General features: G+C 32.9%; 2 protein-coding genes across 4 annotated transcripts; one reads left to right on the top strand and one right to left on the bottom strand.

Annotated features, from left to right (window-relative positions):
• The first annotated feature begins 201 nt into the window (after positions 1-201).
• Positions 202-2531, top strand: LOC129951906 (zinc finger CCHC domain-containing protein 8 homolog). The gene is made up of 3 exons (XM_056064266.1): positions 202-1312; positions 1389-1514; positions 1569-2531. Exons 1-3 carry the CDS (start codon positions 308-310, stop codon positions 2412-2414), a joined length of 1977 nt encoding a protein of 658 aa, XP_055920241.1. The 5' UTR covers positions 202-307; the 3' UTR covers positions 2415-2531.
• Positions 2532-6806: 4275 nt separating this feature from the next.
• On the bottom strand, positions 6807-18672 carry LOC129951697 (small integral membrane protein 14). 3 transcript variants are annotated; one of them, XM_056063987.1, is made up of 5 exons: positions 18513-18672; positions 7510-7632; positions 7396-7441; positions 7048-7208; positions 6807-6983 (listed from the first exon to the last, which is right to left on the bottom strand). In XM_056063987.1, exons 2-5 carry the CDS (start codon positions 7576-7578, stop codon positions 6945-6947), a joined length of 315 nt encoding a protein of 104 aa, XP_055919962.1. In that variant the 5' UTR covers positions 7579-7632; positions 18513-18672; the 3' UTR covers positions 6807-6944. The 3 variants fall into 3 exon arrangements, with proteins under 3 accessions (XP_055919962.1, XP_055919963.1, XP_055919964.1); XM_056063988.1 differs by lacking the exon at positions 18513-18672 and adding an exon at positions 15782-15965; XM_056063989.1 differs by lacking the exon at positions 18513-18672 and adding an exon at positions 14717-14839.
• Between the last annotated feature and the right edge of the window lie 1294 nt (positions 18673-19966).

Genomic DNA, 19966 nt, shown 5'->3' with positions numbered 1-19966 from the left:
CTGAAGCGTGTTTGTGTTTCAGACATAACCATCATAATGCTACTATGAAATAAACATCCCTTGATTTATTTTAAAAATTACTCGGTACTTTTTAATGAATTCTCTATTCTACTGTAGCTGCCATCGAAACGCATTCCGTCCCTGAAGGGACGCTGTTTTCAATTCATTCGTTACTTTGTTTGACATCTGTCACTGTCATTTAATTATTATCTGAATTTTATGTTTGTTTTCATTCTGATTTTTCTAATTCCTCTCATTTAAAACAAGAAATTATTAAATTTTCTTTTGAAATTTAAATAAAATAGCCATGGGTTCCAAACGCCCAAAGAACATAGAACAAATTACACTTTCCGATAGTGATTGTGAAATTCAAGAAATTGATACCAAATCAATAACAATCCCAGATTCACCCGAAGCCAGTGCAGTCATCATCAACAACGACGAAGAACAAGATGACCACCAATCGGTTTTGCTGGACACAACAAATGAAAATGAGATTTCCAAATTCAATGACGATCATTTAGTATTTGAGGTTAATTTCAAGAATGAAGAACTTTTCACTGAATACAAAGAACTAGTGTTGGAAAGTTTATGCCGATCTCTTCAACATAAGGGTTTTTTACTCGTTGAAGGCGACTCTACAATTCAAGTTTTTCGAGACTCAACTAAAGCTGAGGTTGATGGTGATGAACAAGAAGACACAGGCGCTGGTGACGTATCATCAATTCTGAGTGAATCCGTTGTAGAAGTTAAAGACGAGTCAAGAGACGTTGGTGAGTTAAAGAAAGAAGGACCTGAATCCGAAGAAGATACAAAACCATCTTCTGAAGATGACGACATGGGCATCGCGGGATTGTTCATGGTTGACACTCAACCAGCAGAGAAAGTTGATGCTGTGCAGATTCCATCGTATAAGCGAACAATCAAGGAAATTCTCAACGAAAGTTCGGCTCAGAAGAAAAAGAAGAACGACGAGGACGAGTGCTCGCGTCCGAAGCAAATGAAGTCTTGCTTCAATTGCGGTGAACATGACCATGATTTGCGATCTTGTCCGAAACCTCGCAATAATGCAAAAATTAACAAAGCCAAAAAAAATATGAATTTTAGACGCGATCGGTATCATGTTGATATCGAACAACGTTTCGCTCATCTACGACCCGGACAGGTGAGCAAATTGCTGAGAGAAGCGTTAGGCATTCGAGGAGGGGAACTGCCATTTTTCTTTTACCGCATGAGAGTATTGGGATATCCACCGGGTTGGCTAGAAGACGCCAGAGTAGCTCATTCTGGGATTTCACTTTTTGATTCGGAGGTAAGTTAAATTGGCTGCTTTTTCCACAGCAAAAATGTTCCTTGTTAAATTTAATTTGGTTTTCTCAATATTTTAGGGTCGGTCTGTGAGAGATCCAGAAGAAGAAGAAGGCCAAGTAGATGCTGACAAAAACAAATATGACGTTAATAAAATAATTGCATTTCCAGGATTCAATGCAAGTCCTGGTCAAAGTTTCTATGATGTAAGTTTAAGCCCTAAACTATATTTTTTGCTTTAACTTAAATGTTGTTTCCAGGACTACAAACATCATAACGTTCCACCGATGAATCGAGAAGACGCTAAAGAAAAGTTCATTGAATCGTTAGGTGACAATGTTGTCAAGGGATATAAGCGCAAAAAGCTTATAGACCTAGGGGAGTGTGATCCAATAGAGAAGCCATCTCTAGAACTCTCAGAAATGGATATCGATGATGGAGAGAATACTTCCATTGTCAATGTTGAATTCACACGTCCTCCGCCGCCACCATCTCCACCGCAGAATGCCGATTCACCAGCACCACCTCCACCGCCACCACCAGTACCCGAACCAGATTCAACTAATAAAATATTAAAACGATCGCCCTCACCGACGCTTGAAGATCTCCAGGAAAAACAAAAGCGACTGCTAAGAGAACTCATGAACTCGAGTGCCATAACAATATCGGACAATGAAGACTCTCTGATTGACGAAGTACTCGAACTGGAAACTGGCCAAACAAGTAAACTTAGTTTCACTTCGACGCCGAATAAATCTCAAAATGAAGTAAAATTACCAACTGTTCCAATTGCGGAGAAAGAAGAGAACACTAATTCGCCGGTGGAGGTTGTTGTGAATATTGATGAATCACAAACAGAGTCAGAATCACTCCCTCCACAAACTCCCACCGCCGTCACTAATACAATGGAATCGGTTCTAGGTACACCGCTATTGAAATTCTCTCCATTCGATAAACTTCCATGTGGTGATAATTTCAAGGTGGGTGTAAGTGACGTGATTAATTTTGAAAACCTACCCGATTCAACGGGTACCTATGAGAAAATGAAAGGTGTCATCAAGAAAGTTCGGACGATAGTGACTAAGCTTAATAGTGAAGATTCTTGATGATATTTTGTCGGATTAGAGGAAGTGCATGGCTAGGGGATATTTTTCATACATTTTTGAGTTTTTACGAAAAAAAAACAAACATAAATTGTTTCAATTTAAAAAGAAATATTTAGAGATCATTTTCTTTTTTTTAAGAATCATGATACAAAATTGAAGTAAATATAAATTACATAAATTAAGATTTTTGATCACACTTTTTTCCACAAAAAAAAAAAAATATAGAAACCGTAAACGTTTAGACAATTCTTATGTTTAAATTTTTTATACACGTTCCAGAGCTGTGTATTAATATTATCGAAGTTTCTTGGCACCATATTTTGTTTTTAACTTAACGGATTCAGGCTCATCTATTTTGCTGTGGGGAGAAACATTATGGTTGAAAGTACGCGTTTTTCACACGAGACAAACTTGGAGTTCTTCAGATCTATCTACCGTCGACAAAATTAACCATATTTTCATCGGCGCTTGAGACGCTTCCAGCATCATGACCATTACCTCGTTGTAGCCAAGGCAGCATTTCGGGCTTCCAGACCTAAGGCAAAACAACCGAAAGGCTGCAATCGCAAAAAATCATCAAATCCTTCTCCGAATTGGTCACAACTAAATCACTATCTTGGATGATTTCGTTTCTATCAGGTTGATCACAAAAGACTAAAGTGAAGAACATTTTATCGGATGAAATCTTAAATGATATTGGTGTACCACAGAGGTCCATCCTTGGCACTTTTCTGTTTAACGTTTATATCGGCAGTTTAATACAAAACAGTGAATATGCTTTATTTGCCGATGATGGGTTCTTGTATGTTAGTTGTGATAATTTAAAAGAAGGTGTCGCTAAAATTCAGGAAGATTTGGATAATCTAAGTTGGCTTAAAGCAAACAAGCTAAAATTAAATGTATGGAAAACAAAAGTGATGATTATTGGTAATAATACAAGGGAAAGTGTGACAAACATTAAAGTTGATAATGAAAACTTAGAAATAATAACGGAAGTACAGTACCTAGGTGTACTTTTCAAAGTAGCTGGACATAATTTGATAAGAAGTAGTCACCAACTTATCTGTAAGATATGGTCTGAAGAAAGCATGCCCGATGAATGGAACCTCAATATTGCTTGCCTGATCCTTAAAAATAGAGACCCTCTAAAGAGCACTAACTATAGAGGAATCAGTCTACTTAACATCGCTTGCAAAATCTTCTCTGGCATAATATGTGAATGTCTTAAACCCATCGTCAACAACCTGATAGGTCCTTATTAGTGTGGTTTTAGACCAGGAAAGTCCACAGTCGACGAAATATTCACATTACGACATATACTGCAAATATCAAAGACATCTTCTCATCGACTTCAAGGCCGTATATTACAGCATCTACAGGAACGAACTTTATAGTCATGTCTAGTCTTAGCATTCCTACCAAACTCATTTGTTTGTGCAGGATGACCATGTAGAATTCACTGCTGCTTGGAAACAGCTTAACAAAACCTTTCGATGTCAAAAAAGGCTTAAGACATCATCCTTGAAAGAATTGCACACAGCTTCTACGTCGATACTAGAGGCACTATCTTTCAATAGTCTGTCCAATTATTAGCATATGCTGACGACATTGACATAATCGGAAGAACTCAGCGTGATGTCAATGGAGCTTTTGTAAGTTTAGAGGCAGAAGTCACTAAAATTAGTTTAGCGGTTAATGAGAGCTAAACAAAGTACATGCTGTCATCAATAAAGGACCTACAACATCGACTTCTAGGGCCAATCGTCACGATTGACAGACGTAACTTTGAGGTAGTTAAGTGCTTTCATTACTTAGGCTCCGCTATACACAACATCAGCTTTGAGATCAAAGGAAGAATTACTCTTGCTAACTGTTGTTTTTTTGGGCTAAGAAAGCAATTGAGTAATAAAGCCATCTCTCGAGCGAGCATAGGGCGGCAACCAGTTCCTTACATCTCTCCCTATTCCTAGCACGATACCTCAGCTGGGACCACGTCTCCAAGTTTTGGCACCGAGCTTCCTTCATGACAGATGATCTCCATGTTTCGCTTGGTCTTCCAGGCCGTCTTCTACCTTGAGGATTCCATTGAAAGCACTGCTTTGCTATTTTGTCGTCCGGCTTCCTCAATGTATGGCCAATCCAGCGCCACTTTCTCTGCGCGATGTCAACATCCACTTTGGTTTGCAAAGTACTAAGCCAAAGTTCATCGTTAGATAAGGTTTGTGGCCACCGGATGTTCAGGATGTAACGTAGACAGCGGTTGACAACAATGTGCAAGCAACCTTCTCGAGATGATAGCAGAGCACTTTCACGTTTCGCAGGCATATAGCAGCACGGATTTTACGTTGGATTCAAATAACTTTAACTTAGAACGGAGCGCTATTTTCCTGGAATTCCACCCTTTATAAAGCAAACGAATGCACTACGGGCTTTATTTATTCTATTGGTGACATCCAGGTCCGTTCCACCATCGAGTGCCAAACAGCTTCCTAGATAGTTGAATTGGGTGACCTCTTCTACTTCTACTTGTCTCACAATAACCTGTTGTTGTTGGTTTCGGCTGGTGTGCATTAACTTAGTCTTATTGGCATTAATGCTTAAGCTCACCACCTCCTCATTTTGTTGAAAAGAGTGGCACATTTGGCTGAGGTATCCATTAAGCATATGTCGTCAGCAAAGTCTAAATGGCTTAATGTTTCTTTCAGGTGCCATTGGATACCCAGTCTCTCGTGTTCACCCACCGTAGCAGTCATAACATTATCAATAGTAAGCAAGAAAAGAATCGGTGACAATACATCACCCTGTCTTGCTTCCTGTCGCACTTCAAATGCAAACGAAATACGTTGCGTTGTTGTAAGACTCTTTTACTATAGCAACAATTTTATCAGGAATGCCTCTGGCAACAAGCGATCTGACGATTAACGCGAAGGAAAGCCTTTTCAAAATCGACGAACATGAGGTAAAGATGCGATTGGTACTCCGACGATTGTTCAAGAATAATTCGCAAGGTGTTAATGTAGTCGACCCATGATCGACCACTGTGAAATCCCACTTGATGCCTCTTGAGCGTAGAATCGATCTTAGATTGTATCCTCTCGAGAATGATGGTTGCCATTAACTTTGGAAATATGGACAGAATGGTGATTCCACGCCAGTTTTTGCAGTTCTTAAGATCACCTTTTTTGGTAGCTTGATGATTACCCCGTATTTCCATTCCCTGGGAAAGGTTTCGTTTTCCCAAACAGACTTAACAAGTGGCAACAAGATACCGGCAGCCAAGTCTGGGTCCACTTCGATGAATTCGGCAGATATCCCATCCAGCCCAGCTGCTTTGTTGTTCTTTTAAAGTTCTAAGTATGTGCATCATAAACCACTTCTTGTGGATTGATCACATATTTGACTTCACAAAAAATGCTGTTTTTAGGTTTCCTCCAACGATGGAAGAGGTTTTTTTAGCACTTCTGTAATGGGCTATAATTTACACAGCTATTACTCGTCCAAAACTTAAGTATAATTCTCATTTATGGACTATTACTTCTTTTGGATAGAATTGAAAATGATAGACTATCGTTCCATTATTGAGACATTTGCTTTCATGCTTGTCAATGTATTATCGATATTTTCAAAAACAATTATCTAGTGAAATAGGCAGTTGTATTCCTTCTCTTACGTAATTTAACAGTAATACCATTCCTTCTAGGAATGCTCATCAGTTTACCCTTGAATCCAATTTCGGAAGTACTAATAAGTAAAGGGATTTTTTCTTTAGCCGCACTACACGGATGTGGAACGCTTTACTTAGCTCTATATTTTCCACTCATTACAATTTTTTTGGATACAAAATCCCAAAAACAATTTTTTTGGTGTTCAGGTCTTTTCTGAAAACCAAAGTTTAATTTCTTTTCAAAAATTGATAAGAAGAATACTGCGGATTTCTTCTGGTCATCGAACAAATTATAAACAATATTTTGTTTTAGATTTGGAATAATTTATTTCTGTATTTCAATGTTTTAAAATAAATAAAGTTTACATTCATTTTTCATGCATCTATAAATCAATAAGATCATCTTTAAATTCAATAATAATTATGATAGTTAAAAATAGAAGAAAAGGTTTTGTATTTTTTTTTAATATTTCAAATTTTAAATAAACCAAATTAAGATATTATTCAATATTGCACCAGAGGCTAATAAATACAAACAAAAAAAATACCTATACATTAATATGTAATGTAATTATTTTGAAATACACAAGTTTTTTTTTGCATGTATAAAAAAAGGGATAAGTAAGCTCTTTTTTGTTGTTGTTGTTTTTCTTCTTCTTCTTATTGTTGTTGTTGTTTTTGATATTATTACTAAATTTTAAAAGATAATAATATTGTGGTTTGTGATGTTTTTTGTTTGTTTTTGAATGAAATACATTTAATATCGGCTAAGTGTACATAATATACTTTGTTTTGGTACTTATATACTTGTGTTATTTCTGTTTGTCTTTTTTGATAATTGTATTTAAACCAAAAAGAAATTAATATTAATTTACAGCTGGCGGTGCATCACCACTTGGGGGATCCTGTTTAGAAATAAAAACATTACTTTCAAAATAATTTATTTCTTTTTTTTTTTAAGTTTCTTACCCGCCCACCAGATGGCCGTCCACCATTGGGTTTCTTTGAATTATAAACCTTCATTATGGAATCGGGTTTAATGAAATACAAGATCACAGCCAAAACCATGAACATTGTCATCATGGTAAAACTAGTTTCTTCTCCTCCTGTTGGACTTGGAAGACTAGGCACTAGATATTAATTTAAAAGAGAAAATAAATTTTAACATTTTTAACATCGTCAAAAGTTTGAATCGTAATTCTTATGTTTCTAGAGAACTTTTATTTCAATAAGACAACTTCCAAATTTCATCAATTCAAACTCTATTCAAGAATCAGGAATTATTCATACAATTTAAAATAAAGGAGAAGAACTTACGGTCTATACATTCTGTGTCTGTGCAGTGGGACTGGCTTTGTCGAATCTAAAATTCAAAAGAATTAAATTTATTTATATTATTATAATTTTTGTGATTTTAATTTAAATTCATACCAAAGACAATAATCGACGGATTGCCATTTCATGCGTCCAAACACACTCGCAGCTACAGTCATCAGCCATTTTAAGGATGTTATTTGTTTTTTGTTGTTGTTATGGGTTGTTGGAATTTGTTGGCTATAAAAGAAATAAATTTGTTACAATATCAAAAATATAACAAAATTCAGTAAAAAAATATAATGTAATGAAATATTGCTAAGCGAAAGCTCGGAAAACAACGAATAACAGAAGGCATTGAGTTATGCGGTTTAACCGGAAAAACTTAATTTCTCTTTTCACTATAAGGTCTACCCGGAAGATCACTTATTTATTTTGTTAGAAATTTTATTCAATTCAAGAATGAAATGTTTGCTTACTTCTTCGGAAGTTTTAAGGCTTTTTGAAATTTTGGTTATTTTCTGAAGAAAAAATGTTGTTCAGGTGAAACTTATAACACCTTTAAAAATTCCGTGTGACCAAAAATGTTTTGGGTCAAACTCAAAATAGAAATGGTTGATTTTAATACCCTTAACATGTTTAAACACAGTGAGAGCTTTAGGAAAATAGGGAAGGATTAAAGAGGAGATAGCAATGCACATTGGTCTTAAAGTTTTGAATATCAAAACGATAGGGAAAAACAGAGCTGGGTAAAGCATTCCACATTCCCGATGTGCGGTTAGAAAAGAATCTCTTTAAACGGGTGTGCATTCCTAGAAGAACGAGTATTATGGCTGAATTGTTTGAGGGGACAGGGACAGAAGATTTTTTTAAAAATATTGGTAAAACAACGAAAGGCAAGAAACATTGCGAGGGTGTTAAAGTGATATAAATGTTTGGGTTATGTGTAGTTTCGTCGCCAATCCTTTCCACAATTTGTTTTTGGATTCTATTTAAGAGACTTATTCACGCTTTAAGGAATTGCCTCAATATGCGAGAGTTATTCAAGTTTTAGACGAATGAAGACTCTGTAAATTACAGCCAGATTAGAGGGACTGACAAATTTCTTTCACCGTCGGAGAAGTCCTAATCACCTAGCACCATTTTTGGTAATGTCAAATATGTTGGCATTCCATAAACGGTGATCTGTGATAAGCAATGACTATTGTGAATTGTGTGATTAGTTTCCTAGATGGAAGTGCAGCCCATGTCATAGATAGTGGCATTAGAAATGGGTGACGCTTTAACGAAAGAACACAGAATTAGGTTTTTGAAGCATTTAACTCAACACGGTTAATGATTCTCCATTTCACAATGCTTTTGAGGATTCACATTCCAAATGAATCAAGAAATTAATATGAAAAGCTGAGGTTAATGTCATCATCGAAACGCTTTAATGGATTAAAGATGAAGACAAGAGATCGTTTATGAATATAACTAAGAAAGTCGGAGACAAAACGGAGCCCTGAGGGACACCAGCTTTTGTATATAGGGGAAACTGGGGCACATTTGACACTTAATTTTATATAAGATTATATATAAATTCCAATACTTTAACTATTCTAGATAAGACTCACAAATACATTTTACTGTTACAACAACTGCATACATTATTTTTAAATTTGTTTAAAAAAGTAATTTTGACAAAAGTGTCCCGGGCATGGGGAACCTTTGACTTTACGCGGGGAAAATTTGACAATTTTAGTTTTATCTCATGATCATATGTATAAAAAGGATTAGCGGGTCTATTCCGCGGGTCTATATTCTGAATGAAAAAAAAGTCAAAAATTGTTTTAACGATTTATTTTAACAATATAAAAAGCATAAATCAATAAATTCACTTTCTTTAAAAAAAATAACAGGTTATAAAACTTCATTTTAAAAACTATCAGTCCATGAGGTCGTTAAGAATTATTCATAGGAACATTTATAAATATCTTATTTAATATAGAGATTGCCGAAGTCAACGTCAAATGAAATATTTTTGGCGACAACGAGAAGTTGAGGCTGGATTTGTGTTTGTTGTGGAAGTTTGAATTTGATTTCACTCCTTAAAGTCAAAGAAATATCTTCAACGGCTGGTTTAGTAAAAAGTCAACCTCTCAATGATGCTTTTCTTAGATAGTTAACAGCGTAAGTAGAGTCACTGTGGAAGCCATTTTACTATGCCCCCGCATAGTAAAATGGCTTCCTAGAATTTTCACCGAATTACACAAGAACATAATGCCCGCCGACTTCCAATTTCTTATCATCTGTAAGCTTATAGTCAAAGAGCTCTGTTTTTTCCATTTCGAAATTATCTTGTTTAGAAATGAAACTGTTAGATTTATCAGATTCGGCATAGGAAACGCTTTTATCGATCTCATCCGACGAGTCTAATTCAAGTTGTCGGGCTTTTTTAATGATTTTTTTTTTGAAATTATCCCAGTTGGTTGGCAGCTAATATTGTTAGCCTTAATTAAGTCATAGACACATTTTTTGAAAGAATCGTTTGACAAGCCGTACGCCTGAAAAGATCATTTTTTTCACATATTCTACCAGTTCTTTTTCTTGCAGCTTTGAAAGGGTTTGGCACGGCGTATATTTCGATTGAAAAGTGAAACCTTCGTCAGGGCTATTTTCATTACCCGAATGTGACCAATCTTTTAAGGGATCCTGTTTTTTCATACGCATTATCAATGTGGTTCTATTTATCCCATATTTTTCAGCAGCTGATGTTTGCGTTTCAAGTTTTTTTCCGTATGTCTGTAATAGCCCTCTTCACCTTTTCTTCGTCGATTGCATCCTATTTGTATTTCTCTTGTAGTTTCTCACCATCACAAAGTCAAATGTGCCCTGGCGTTAAATGTGCCCCAGTTTACCATAACGGTTAGAAGGGAAAAGAGAAATTGATTAATAGCAAACGCACGCATTTTCTTGTGCCAAAATCTATAAAATGTTTTTTTTTTTAATATCCAACGAAACACCTTATTTTCTTCAAAACGATGTAAGGATTTGTTTTATTTTTTGGTAAGATAAATTATTAAACCACCGGTGACTTATTGCTACGAAGGGTACTTCAGTAGGTTCTTTTTGCAACTGCATGAGTTCGACTGTAGATTAGTCCCAGACAAAATTCAAGTAATTAAGCAAGTAATTCATTTATTTATAAATATTTTAATACAGTTTGAATAAACTTAACGAATTTTATAAAGTTTTGGTATAGCCGTCAGCTGAAAAATTCAAGTACAGGAAGAGTCATAACACACGCAATTATCATAATAATAATAAGTTAGAAAACTAAAACGTAACTAGAATTACAAACCATCTACTCTAGTTTACTCAAGGAGCTCAATTTAATTTTATTTTCAAAATCCTGCTTCTGTTCGAAGCTTTTTATTCGAGCTGTCTTGGCGGAAATCTGTAATATAAATTTTAAACAATTTTATTGTTTTCTATTAAAACCTAAAAAGTAGCACAATCGCAGAAGATATTGATGTGGACAACTTTTATTTTCAACAACCGGCACATAAGTAACAATCAAAAATTTTCAAGAAAAGTTTCCTGCTCGTCTTATTTTGCGTTATCACAATTTTTCACTTAGATCATAGTTTTTTACATCTTAAGACTTTTTTTTAGCATCAAGTTAAGATAAGGTAATATGGAAATCGTAAGTAATCAAGGATAAACAGAAAAGCTTTTTCCTCCTTTAAATGAAATAAACATCCATTCGTCTCTCCAAACAAATACTCGTTTTTTAATAACATAATAAAACCGTCCGTTACCCGTGTTTTGATGAACAATCTATCCATAGTATAGTAGGATTTTACACGAATAACAAAAACAATATCGGCAGTGTGAATACTAACGTTATAAGTTAAAGTAGAATCTAACTACGGATGGGTGATTTCGTTCTCAAATGTTGGTACGATTGATATTGCATTTGTATCCCGATGGCTTTGTTCGTTGAGTAGTTGTGCATTTAGAATCATATGTTTTCCATTTTGGAAATAATAAATCTGTTACTTTTTATTTTATTTAGTTTTGTTAATGAAAATGGACTAACTGATACTGATTCGTGTTAAATAATGATAAACTGAATAGCTCAGCCCCATTATTAGAATATGCTACCTACTGTATGTGCTATTTTTAATTTGATTAAAACAAAACTATATTTTTACACAAACATGCAAATAAACAGACCATAATGCATTATCTGTAAAGCCAACTCCTCCACACAGGTTTTTCTTCACTAATTTTGACTCGACTCCGATCCCCGACCGGAATCGAAGTGAATCAAGCTCATTTCAACTCGATTCAGGCATATAAAGAATTTGAGCGAGTATCAAGCTCGCTTCAACACCACATGTTAATGTAGTAGTCTACGAACAAACTCACGTCTTGAAGCTTCTATTTTATGTTAAATTGTTTGGTTAAAACTTTGAAATCGACTATCAAATTACAGAGACGTATTTTCTTGATTTTGATAGTCAACTATCGAAAATCAGCTTACACGATTTCACCCTTGGTGAGAGTTTCGCAATTTTTTGATAAATTATTCTGGCAAATATTCAATTGTATCAACTTTCAAATATAAAAACCGCATTACTGCGGATATATGGAATACCAAAAAGACCCGGCTATTGAAAAGCTCGAACTGCAGAAAATATTGCTGCTCGGGATAGTGTGTCTCAAGAACCGCCCACCTAAACTCGTTGTCGTGTCTAAAAATTGCACATCTCACGCTCGCCGTCGATGAACATTATGCATAAAGATTTTCATTTACACGTTTACAAGGTGCAATTTACTGAAGAACTAAAGATTCTTTACCATTTCAAGCTTCATCAATGGTTGAAATGGTGGCAAGAAATGTCAACATTGGATGATCAATTTTCGAAGAAAATCATCTAAGTGATGAGGCACATTTTGACCTCAGTGGATTCGTCAATAAGCACAATGATAAGATTATTCGGCATATTAAAGACAAAGAACTTCAAATATGTCTCAGAGTCAACGAACATTTGGACCATCGAATAGAGGTGTGGCAGCGGCCATTTGGCCAATATATTGTTTCATACATTATTGAACCGTTTTAAAATAATCGTAAAAAAAGGCTGGGATGCGACCCACACTGATAACTTCCCATCCCGTCTGTCGATTTGTCTTGCTTAAAAGTTTGTCTATATGTACTCGTATCAATTTTTACCAAATTTGCGTACTATTTTTTGTAGATTTTATTTTCATGAAAAAACGGACTTTTGGATTTTTGTATAAAAATTACTGAATATCGAAAACAATATTTTCTGTGAAATAAAATAAGTTTGAAGCCAATATTTTTAATTTTTGAAAAGTTTTTTGAGTCGAAAATCAATTTTTACCAACTTTTGTTATTCTTTTCCGGTTTTCAATTTTTTGTACTAAAAATTGTCAATTCGATTTTTTTCAAAATGTTACTGAATGTTGACAACAATATTTTTTGAAAAATAAAAGTAAATTAAATCCAATATCTGAATCAATATTTTTAATTTCAAGCCAATATTTTTAATTTTTGAAAAGCTAATTGAGTCGAAAGTAAATTTTTACCAAGTCTTAGTATTGTTTTTTTAGAGTTTTAGTTTTTGTAAAAAAAACTGTCAATTTTATCGAATGTTGAAAACAATATTTCTTATAAGATAAAATTAGTTTGAAGCCAATATTTCAAATTTTTTAAAAATATTTGAGTCGAAAATTAATTTTTACCAACTTTTGTTAAATTTTTTGTACAAAAACTGTCAATTCGATTTTTTTCAAAATTTTACTGAATGTTAGAAACAATATTTTTTGAAAAATAAAATGAGTTTAAAGCTAATATCTACAATTTTTGAAAAGATATTTGAGTCGAAAATCAATTTTTACCAACTTTTATTAATTTTTGTTTAATTTTTATTTTTTATTTTATCAGATGTCAAAAACATTATTCTTCGTTGCACAAAATTGTTTTGAAGATGAAATCATATTTAAGTCGTAAAATTTTGGTGGTGACAAATTTTTGTTCAGTTTTTTTTTATTTATAAAAAAAACCGTTAAATGGATTTTTTTCCAAAAATATACTTCTTTGATATCACGTTACAGTATATTATATAAAATTTAATACAAGTCTCTAGCGTTTTTGGTTTGTAAGATATTTAGGGTCACCTTTTTTTCAAACTGCTATGGTAAAAAAACCGCTCACGCAATTTTCTTGAGAGCCCTTTCTGCATTATTATCTGTATAACAAAATGTATTTGAAATCGATATCTCTATTGGTTCTTGAGCTATGGACGACAAAAAAACGTACGTACACACGCACGAACAGGCATCTTTCTAAAAATCTTTCATTTCGACTCTAGGGACCTTGAAACGTCGAGAAATGTCAAAATGTTCAATTCGAAAAATCGGAACCATTTCAATAACTTCCTATGGGAAGTTGATAACAATAATTTAAGTATTTGTGTTTTGTTCAAAATCAATGTCGGCCCTTAAAACTAAACCACCTTTTAGGAACCTCTTAAAATTTTATTTTCAACGGTTTTTCAGTGTTATAGACTGGATTATTTCCCTTTAAAATTGGTCCTTTTAAAAAAAAATACAACAACCATCGTACTAAATAAAGATTTCTGGTAAAGTGTTAAATGTCACCCCTTGAATCGATATCACTAAATGTTTATACTCGAAACAAATTGAAGAGCATTGTCTGTGTTGTTTAAAAGCCTAATGAATAATAATTATATTAAAAGTCAATTATTTCGGCATAGAGCAATCAAAACATAAATAAATAAAGCCAAACAAAAAACAGGATATCTTTAAAATATCAACAAAACATTTTGTTATGCAACAACACTCAAACAAAACTTTTCATTCAATTGAAGTTGAATTAATTTATAAAGAGAATGACGACATTTGTCGGTCATTCTGTAACACACCGGTTTTTAATAAATTGCGACTAATATTTAGGTATAGAAGCTTGTATATGTAGATAGGTATACTCTTTGCGATATATTCTCTAACTTTAAGAGCTCTGATCATGGAACCGTAAAGTACAAACGGGCTTTTGTTATCAACAATAACACAAAAAATATATTAAAAATGTTGGTTTGAAACAAAAAGAAAAAAGAAAAAGTTGTTTTATTTTTAAGTCAGAAAGGAGATACACAATCTGATTGAGACCGAAATTTTTGTAATACATTTAACGTTCTAGACAAGAAACGCAAAATCGAAAAACATTAACATCAACGTTAAATTTTTACTGAGTTAAGTGAAAAGGAACAACTTCAAAAGATTTACATACGTGTCTTAAAATTATTAAAAACAAAACACCAAATCGATCGCGAAAATTATATTTGCAAAAATAATGGCAAAACAACATCCAGCAGACGACAACAACAGCAACAAACTAACGCCTACAATTTCTAGTTTAAGCTGTAAAGGTATACCTACCTACCCTACCCATTTCTCGGCTTCAAGAGATCGGCAAAACAAAAATATATAAAAAAAGGTTAAAAACTAGAAAATGTACACACAACAAGTATTAGAAGAGCTGGAGCAGTGATCGCGAATACTTTTCAGTTAAATAAACAACCGACGACGCTACCGCCGCCGCCACGCCAGCCGTCCACCCGCTCTCCACATACCTACATCACGTACATACTATAAAAAGTCTCTAAATGCCAACAAATTGAAATAAAATTAAATTATTGTATACTTGAAAAAAGACAAACAAATAAAAAAGCTGATAAGCAGTTTCTTTTTTGTTATTGTATAAATAAATTTTGCCCTAGAAAAATTATCAAGTTGGAAAAATTTCCTCTTATACAAAATTTGCGAATTCAAGACAATGTTGAGGGGTCAACTGAGAAGGGGGATCAAATATGGTGAACAGAAAAGTGATGACGAAGAGCAACAGAGTTGAGGTGTCCCCCAACCAAATCAAGATACGATATCAACAAAAAACAGCTGTATGGTCAAAATATAAATAAAAATACACAAAAGATCAAAAGCCCCATTACCATAATATAAACTAAATGGAAACAAACATAGGCATAAATAAATTGAGTAAACTTTATCGCAACGCAAGTACTGATAACTTTAGGTTTGAATCTCGTTGACAAAATTCTCAACAAAATGAGGAAAGCAGACTCGGGGGCAAAATGAAGTGATCTAACTTCGTAACTATGTACGAGAATTGAGCAACTAACCATGTTGATGTGGCACTTAGGAATAAGTTGTTAGATTTAGTATAAAGTTAATTTTTTGTTAAAGTTTTTACTTTCGATTCGACAAAAAGGTGTTCCCTCGAAAGTAAAATCGATTTCCACCAAAATTGACACTTTTTTATACCCTTTTTTCTACTTACATTGATGTTTATTTTGTTTTGTTGAGATTAATTGAAATTGGTATATTCAAGATTAAGAACTGAAACTAGTCTGTATTGGATTGGAAGAAGAAAAACTAGATTTTTAATTGCAAAAGTTATATTTTTTCTTTTAATTTCACTTCTTCTCCATCGTAAAATCAAACCACAAACAAAAAGAAAACTTGGGTTTGAGAATAATTTGCTAGAAATGTCAGGGTGAAAGGAAAACTGCGATAATGAAAACAGCGACGTGTCAGTTGTGGTTTTCTATAAGGATGTGAATTATATTTATGTGAGTGCGTTCAGCGTATTACAAGATGTGTTTCTCTATCAAAAATAATAGTAGAAAAGTTTGTTGATTTAAGTATAGGTACTACATATTATAAAACTAATGATTTTGAGAAAGAAATTAATCTCTGCATTAGGTTTTTTGATTTATTTCATTAAATTTGCTTGAAGGCTTGCGGCAGCACTGTACTGTCAAAAAGTTATGGTATTTTATAGGAAGTAAAAAGGTATTACCACTAGTGCATTCTGTCTCACTTTCGGGCTTGGACATATACACATCTGCCTCCTTCTCTACCTTTCTGAATTCTACCGATGCAGATACATACATGTAAATCCACTTTAAGGATTATTAAAGTTGTTAATCATATAATGCGTTTTTTTTGGATAAAACTTTAATCAATTAATTTATGGTAAGAAGTGAACTTCAGAACAATTTAACTCGAAAAGCTACATTTAATTAAGAATTAACTGGAATTCAGTTTGTTCATGATTGATTTCCGAACTAACATGGTAAACAGAAATACTCCCTTTTCATTATATCATTGTTTTTTTTTTTCGAATTTATGTGAAGACTTCTATTTTTAAATTAAGAAGTTAAACAAATTAATCTTAATGGTTTTTTTTTAACTTTTATTTTTGCATTAGAAGAGAATGAAAATATTGAAATCTATATAAAATGTTATTGTTGTTGTAATTCTAAATTATAGGAAATATCATAATGCAGATGTAAGAACTAATGGTGGATGAACATGTAACTGCATCTGGAATTATTAAGAAAAAATTGTATAGTTGTAAACCAAAAACCGAAAGTTTGAAAGAGTGATTCAAGATTATGAACATAAAAACGATCTATATGAAGATATACTGAAATCCTCAGTAACCATCTTGGTTTGCCTAGAAGTTAAAGCGAAGATCCTATTTATTAGTTGATGTAATTAACGCTTTTGCGCTTAAAACTCATAAGTTAGTTCTAAGCATGCGTTAAAACAAGCCAAAAATGATTCTTGGAATTCACATCTTTTAATCAACATTGCAAGTAGGTATACCAATGACAAGGAATGTGTTTTGGAAGGATTTATATCTTCATAAAGAGTGTTTTTGTTCAACATGTTCGTCTTCATATCTGCATTATAGCATTTTATTTAATCTACATTTATGAATATTTTAGTATTTTTCGTCTACTATCTCTATCTAACTTGCGTGATTTCAAGATTGTCTATCCTTTTTTTTGTGCATATTTGAAGTGCAGAACACACATTTGGTTTTTATGGCATATACATCTATCCTGCTTTTTTTTTCTTTATAGCTGCAGGTATATTTACATAAAAAAATTCTTGGAAAGTCATAAGATTTGTAAGAGCATACACATTTCTTAGAATAATGAGATTACTTTAAATTAATAATGATTATAATATTTTTGACGTAAAAAATAACTGTCATCAAGATCTTTAATTTTGGATTAAGTTGATCCGACATAGACTGGAAAATGGAACGATTTGTGGAAAAACGTCAACAAACACTGTTTGATTATTATGGATCCTTAATTAATTATTAAGAAAAAAGAGATAATCTTCATTTCTGTACAACAAATAACTATGTTATTCATGATTAAGTATTTAAGAGCAAACAAAATAAAAACGGTATAAAATCTGTCTCCTGTAGACCTTGAAGGTTTTTTTTTGTTACCATAGATAAGAATTAAAGACTGATGTCTTAACGGATTTCAAAAAATGTGACTTATTTGGTAAATGATAGCAAATTATGCTTAACTTGTTTGAAATTAAATAACTAGAAAATTGAGAAACATTCAAAAATTATTAGAATGAATGAAAATCTTGCTAACTCAGAGGTAGTAATTCAGTTCTAAAAAGGACTATATTGTACAATCGCGACTTTTTTTTAAGGCGTTTAAGGCTTTAGTATTTTGGCGATTTCAAGTGGCTTATGTCAAGTAGTTGAGTTAATTTATTCAAGTTAAATATTGAATCATGGATGTCACAATTCTGTGTTTGTAAAAACTGTATCAAGTGTCATTGAGACAAATAAAATAAAACTAAGATTAATGAAAATCGATCGTAATCTTTACAAACATATTTGACAGTTCGAAACGTAAATGAAATAGTTTATCATTTTATTTATAAAGTAGAGTGAAACAATTTTTTTGAAATCTTGAATAAATAATGTGTTAAACACTTGATTTTGATATTGAAATGCAATTCTGGTCTTAAGATTTATTTATTTAAATAACAGATCTTCAAAACTTTTTTTTAGTCACAGTTTGTTATTGTTTAATTTGACACAATTTAAACTATTTTGTATATTTTATCATAAATATCACTTATGCAAATATATCACTAGTAAAAATACATTTTTTGAGTTAAACGAATTTAACAACAAAACGCAGAACATTTATTTTAAAACAGTTACAATTATAGGTAATTACCTTTTTAATATTATAGTTATAGCAGGTAAATAAACAAGATATTGGATTAACTTCTCTCAGTTTTTTTTTTTACAAAACGCTTCTTTTAAAAATATTTTCAAACAACATGCCCGATTGACGATCGACCTTGCAATAAATTAAAAATGCAGAGGCAAACAAAAGGTAACAGACATTTAACTCGTCCATAAAGCAAAGCACTGATAATATCTACACCTTTTTGCTATAATTAAAATAATTTTTATGGCAACGATTTTTAACCAATCAACGACACAAACGTGTTGAGATGAGGCGTGTGTAACGTTGTATGTGTTTTAGTTTTCGTTTATATGAGTATCTAGGTATAGGGCACTTACTTTTATTTATTTTTGTGTGTTTTTTTTTGTTATCAAAAACAACTGTTGGCTTTGGCAAATTATATTGTTTGCTGTTCTAAAATGAAAATTATAATCAAAATTTCACTATAGGGTGTTTTGGTGATAGATGAAGTAGACTTTTAGCTTGTGGCGTTTGATTGAAACAAAACTTTATTAATTTCTTTACGATGTAAATGAAACAATGTTGCGAAGATATCTTTGGAGTATATATTTAGTACCAAAAAAACTCTCACGTCCTCGTTAGCCATCTTAGATTGCCTACAAGTTTAACCAAACAGCTGATTCATAAAGCGATTAAATGTGTGCGAGACATTTCCCCTCAAAACTCAAATGTGTGCGTGGCATTTCTCCGCAAAACTCATTACTTAATTCTATGTATGCGTAAAAACAAGCGATTTTTTTGTTGAAATACCTATCTTACCATTGCAGGTACAACAATGTAAATAAATCGGTTTTGGTGGGGGATTTGCACGAAGGATTTAGGTCTTCATAAATAGTGGTTTTGTTTAGTACTCTCATGACCCAATGAATTTTAGTTTTAAACATTGACGGATGTGGTGGTGGCGCTAGTGATTCCTCAACATTTAAAATGTTTAAAGAATAATTTAATTGACAGCTGTTCAGGTTTCACTTCGGTAGTTTATTTTCAGGAACATACTATATATGCATTTTATTTAAAGGATGGTTAAATGTTAAGAGCCGATGTTGATTTTGTATAAAACACAAATTGTTTAGGATACTATTGTCATTTCTTTTTATTATGATAATATTGATATGGTTCAGTTAGCGACGACGTCGGCGGCGTACATCCGATGGTCCAAATTTTCGATGATGCTGAGGCATATTTTAGGGTTCTTTAGCTCTTTAAATGTTCCTGGCTTATCGACGAACATTGTTCAAAGTTAGTTATAATCTCACGACATCGAAAACCATTCACACTCACAGTAACTGCCTGAATGACCTTATTTTGGAAACATAGCGTGTAAATGCAAGTCCTTATGCATCTCCTCAAACCTCACTATTTTTCTGGCTGAAAAAATCACGAAGTGCATGATATGCATTTTGATTTGAACCTCTATT

Source organism: Eupeodes corollae, chromosome 3 (genome assembly GCF_945859685.1).
Source record: "Eupeodes corollae chromosome 3, idEupCoro1.1, whole genome shotgun sequence".
In the NCBI taxonomy this organism is placed as follows: domain Eukaryota; kingdom Metazoa; phylum Arthropoda; class Insecta; order Diptera; family Syrphidae; genus Eupeodes; species Eupeodes corollae.
The sequence above is the reverse complement of the archived record's forward strand: the minus strand, read 5'-3'. Positions and strand labels throughout refer to the sequence as shown.

Coding starts and splice junctions, on each gene's coding strand:
- LOC129951906 (XM_056064266.1), top strand. CDS start 308: ATGGGTTCCAAACGCCCAAAGAACATAGAACAAATTACACTTTCCGAT. Junction 1,313..1,388: donor TTTCACTTTTTGATTCGGAG/GTAAGTTAAATT, acceptor TCAATATTTTAG/GGTCGGTCTGTGAGAGATCC. Junction 1,515..1,568: donor CTGGTCAAAGTTTCTATGAT/GTAAGTTTAAGC, acceptor TGTTGTTTCCAG/GACTACAAACATCATAACGT.
- LOC129951697 (XM_056063987.1), bottom strand. CDS start 7,578: ATGGCTGATGACTGTAGCTGCGAGTGTGTTTGGACGCATGAAATGGCA. Junction 7,442..7,509: donor TCCGTCGATTATTGTCTTTG/GTATGAATTTAA, acceptor TTTGAATTTTAG/ATTCGACAAAGCCAGTCCCA. Junction 7,209..7,395: donor AGACACAGAATGTATAGACC/GTAAGTTCTTCT, acceptor ATTAATATCTAG/TGCCTAGTCTTCCAAGTCCA.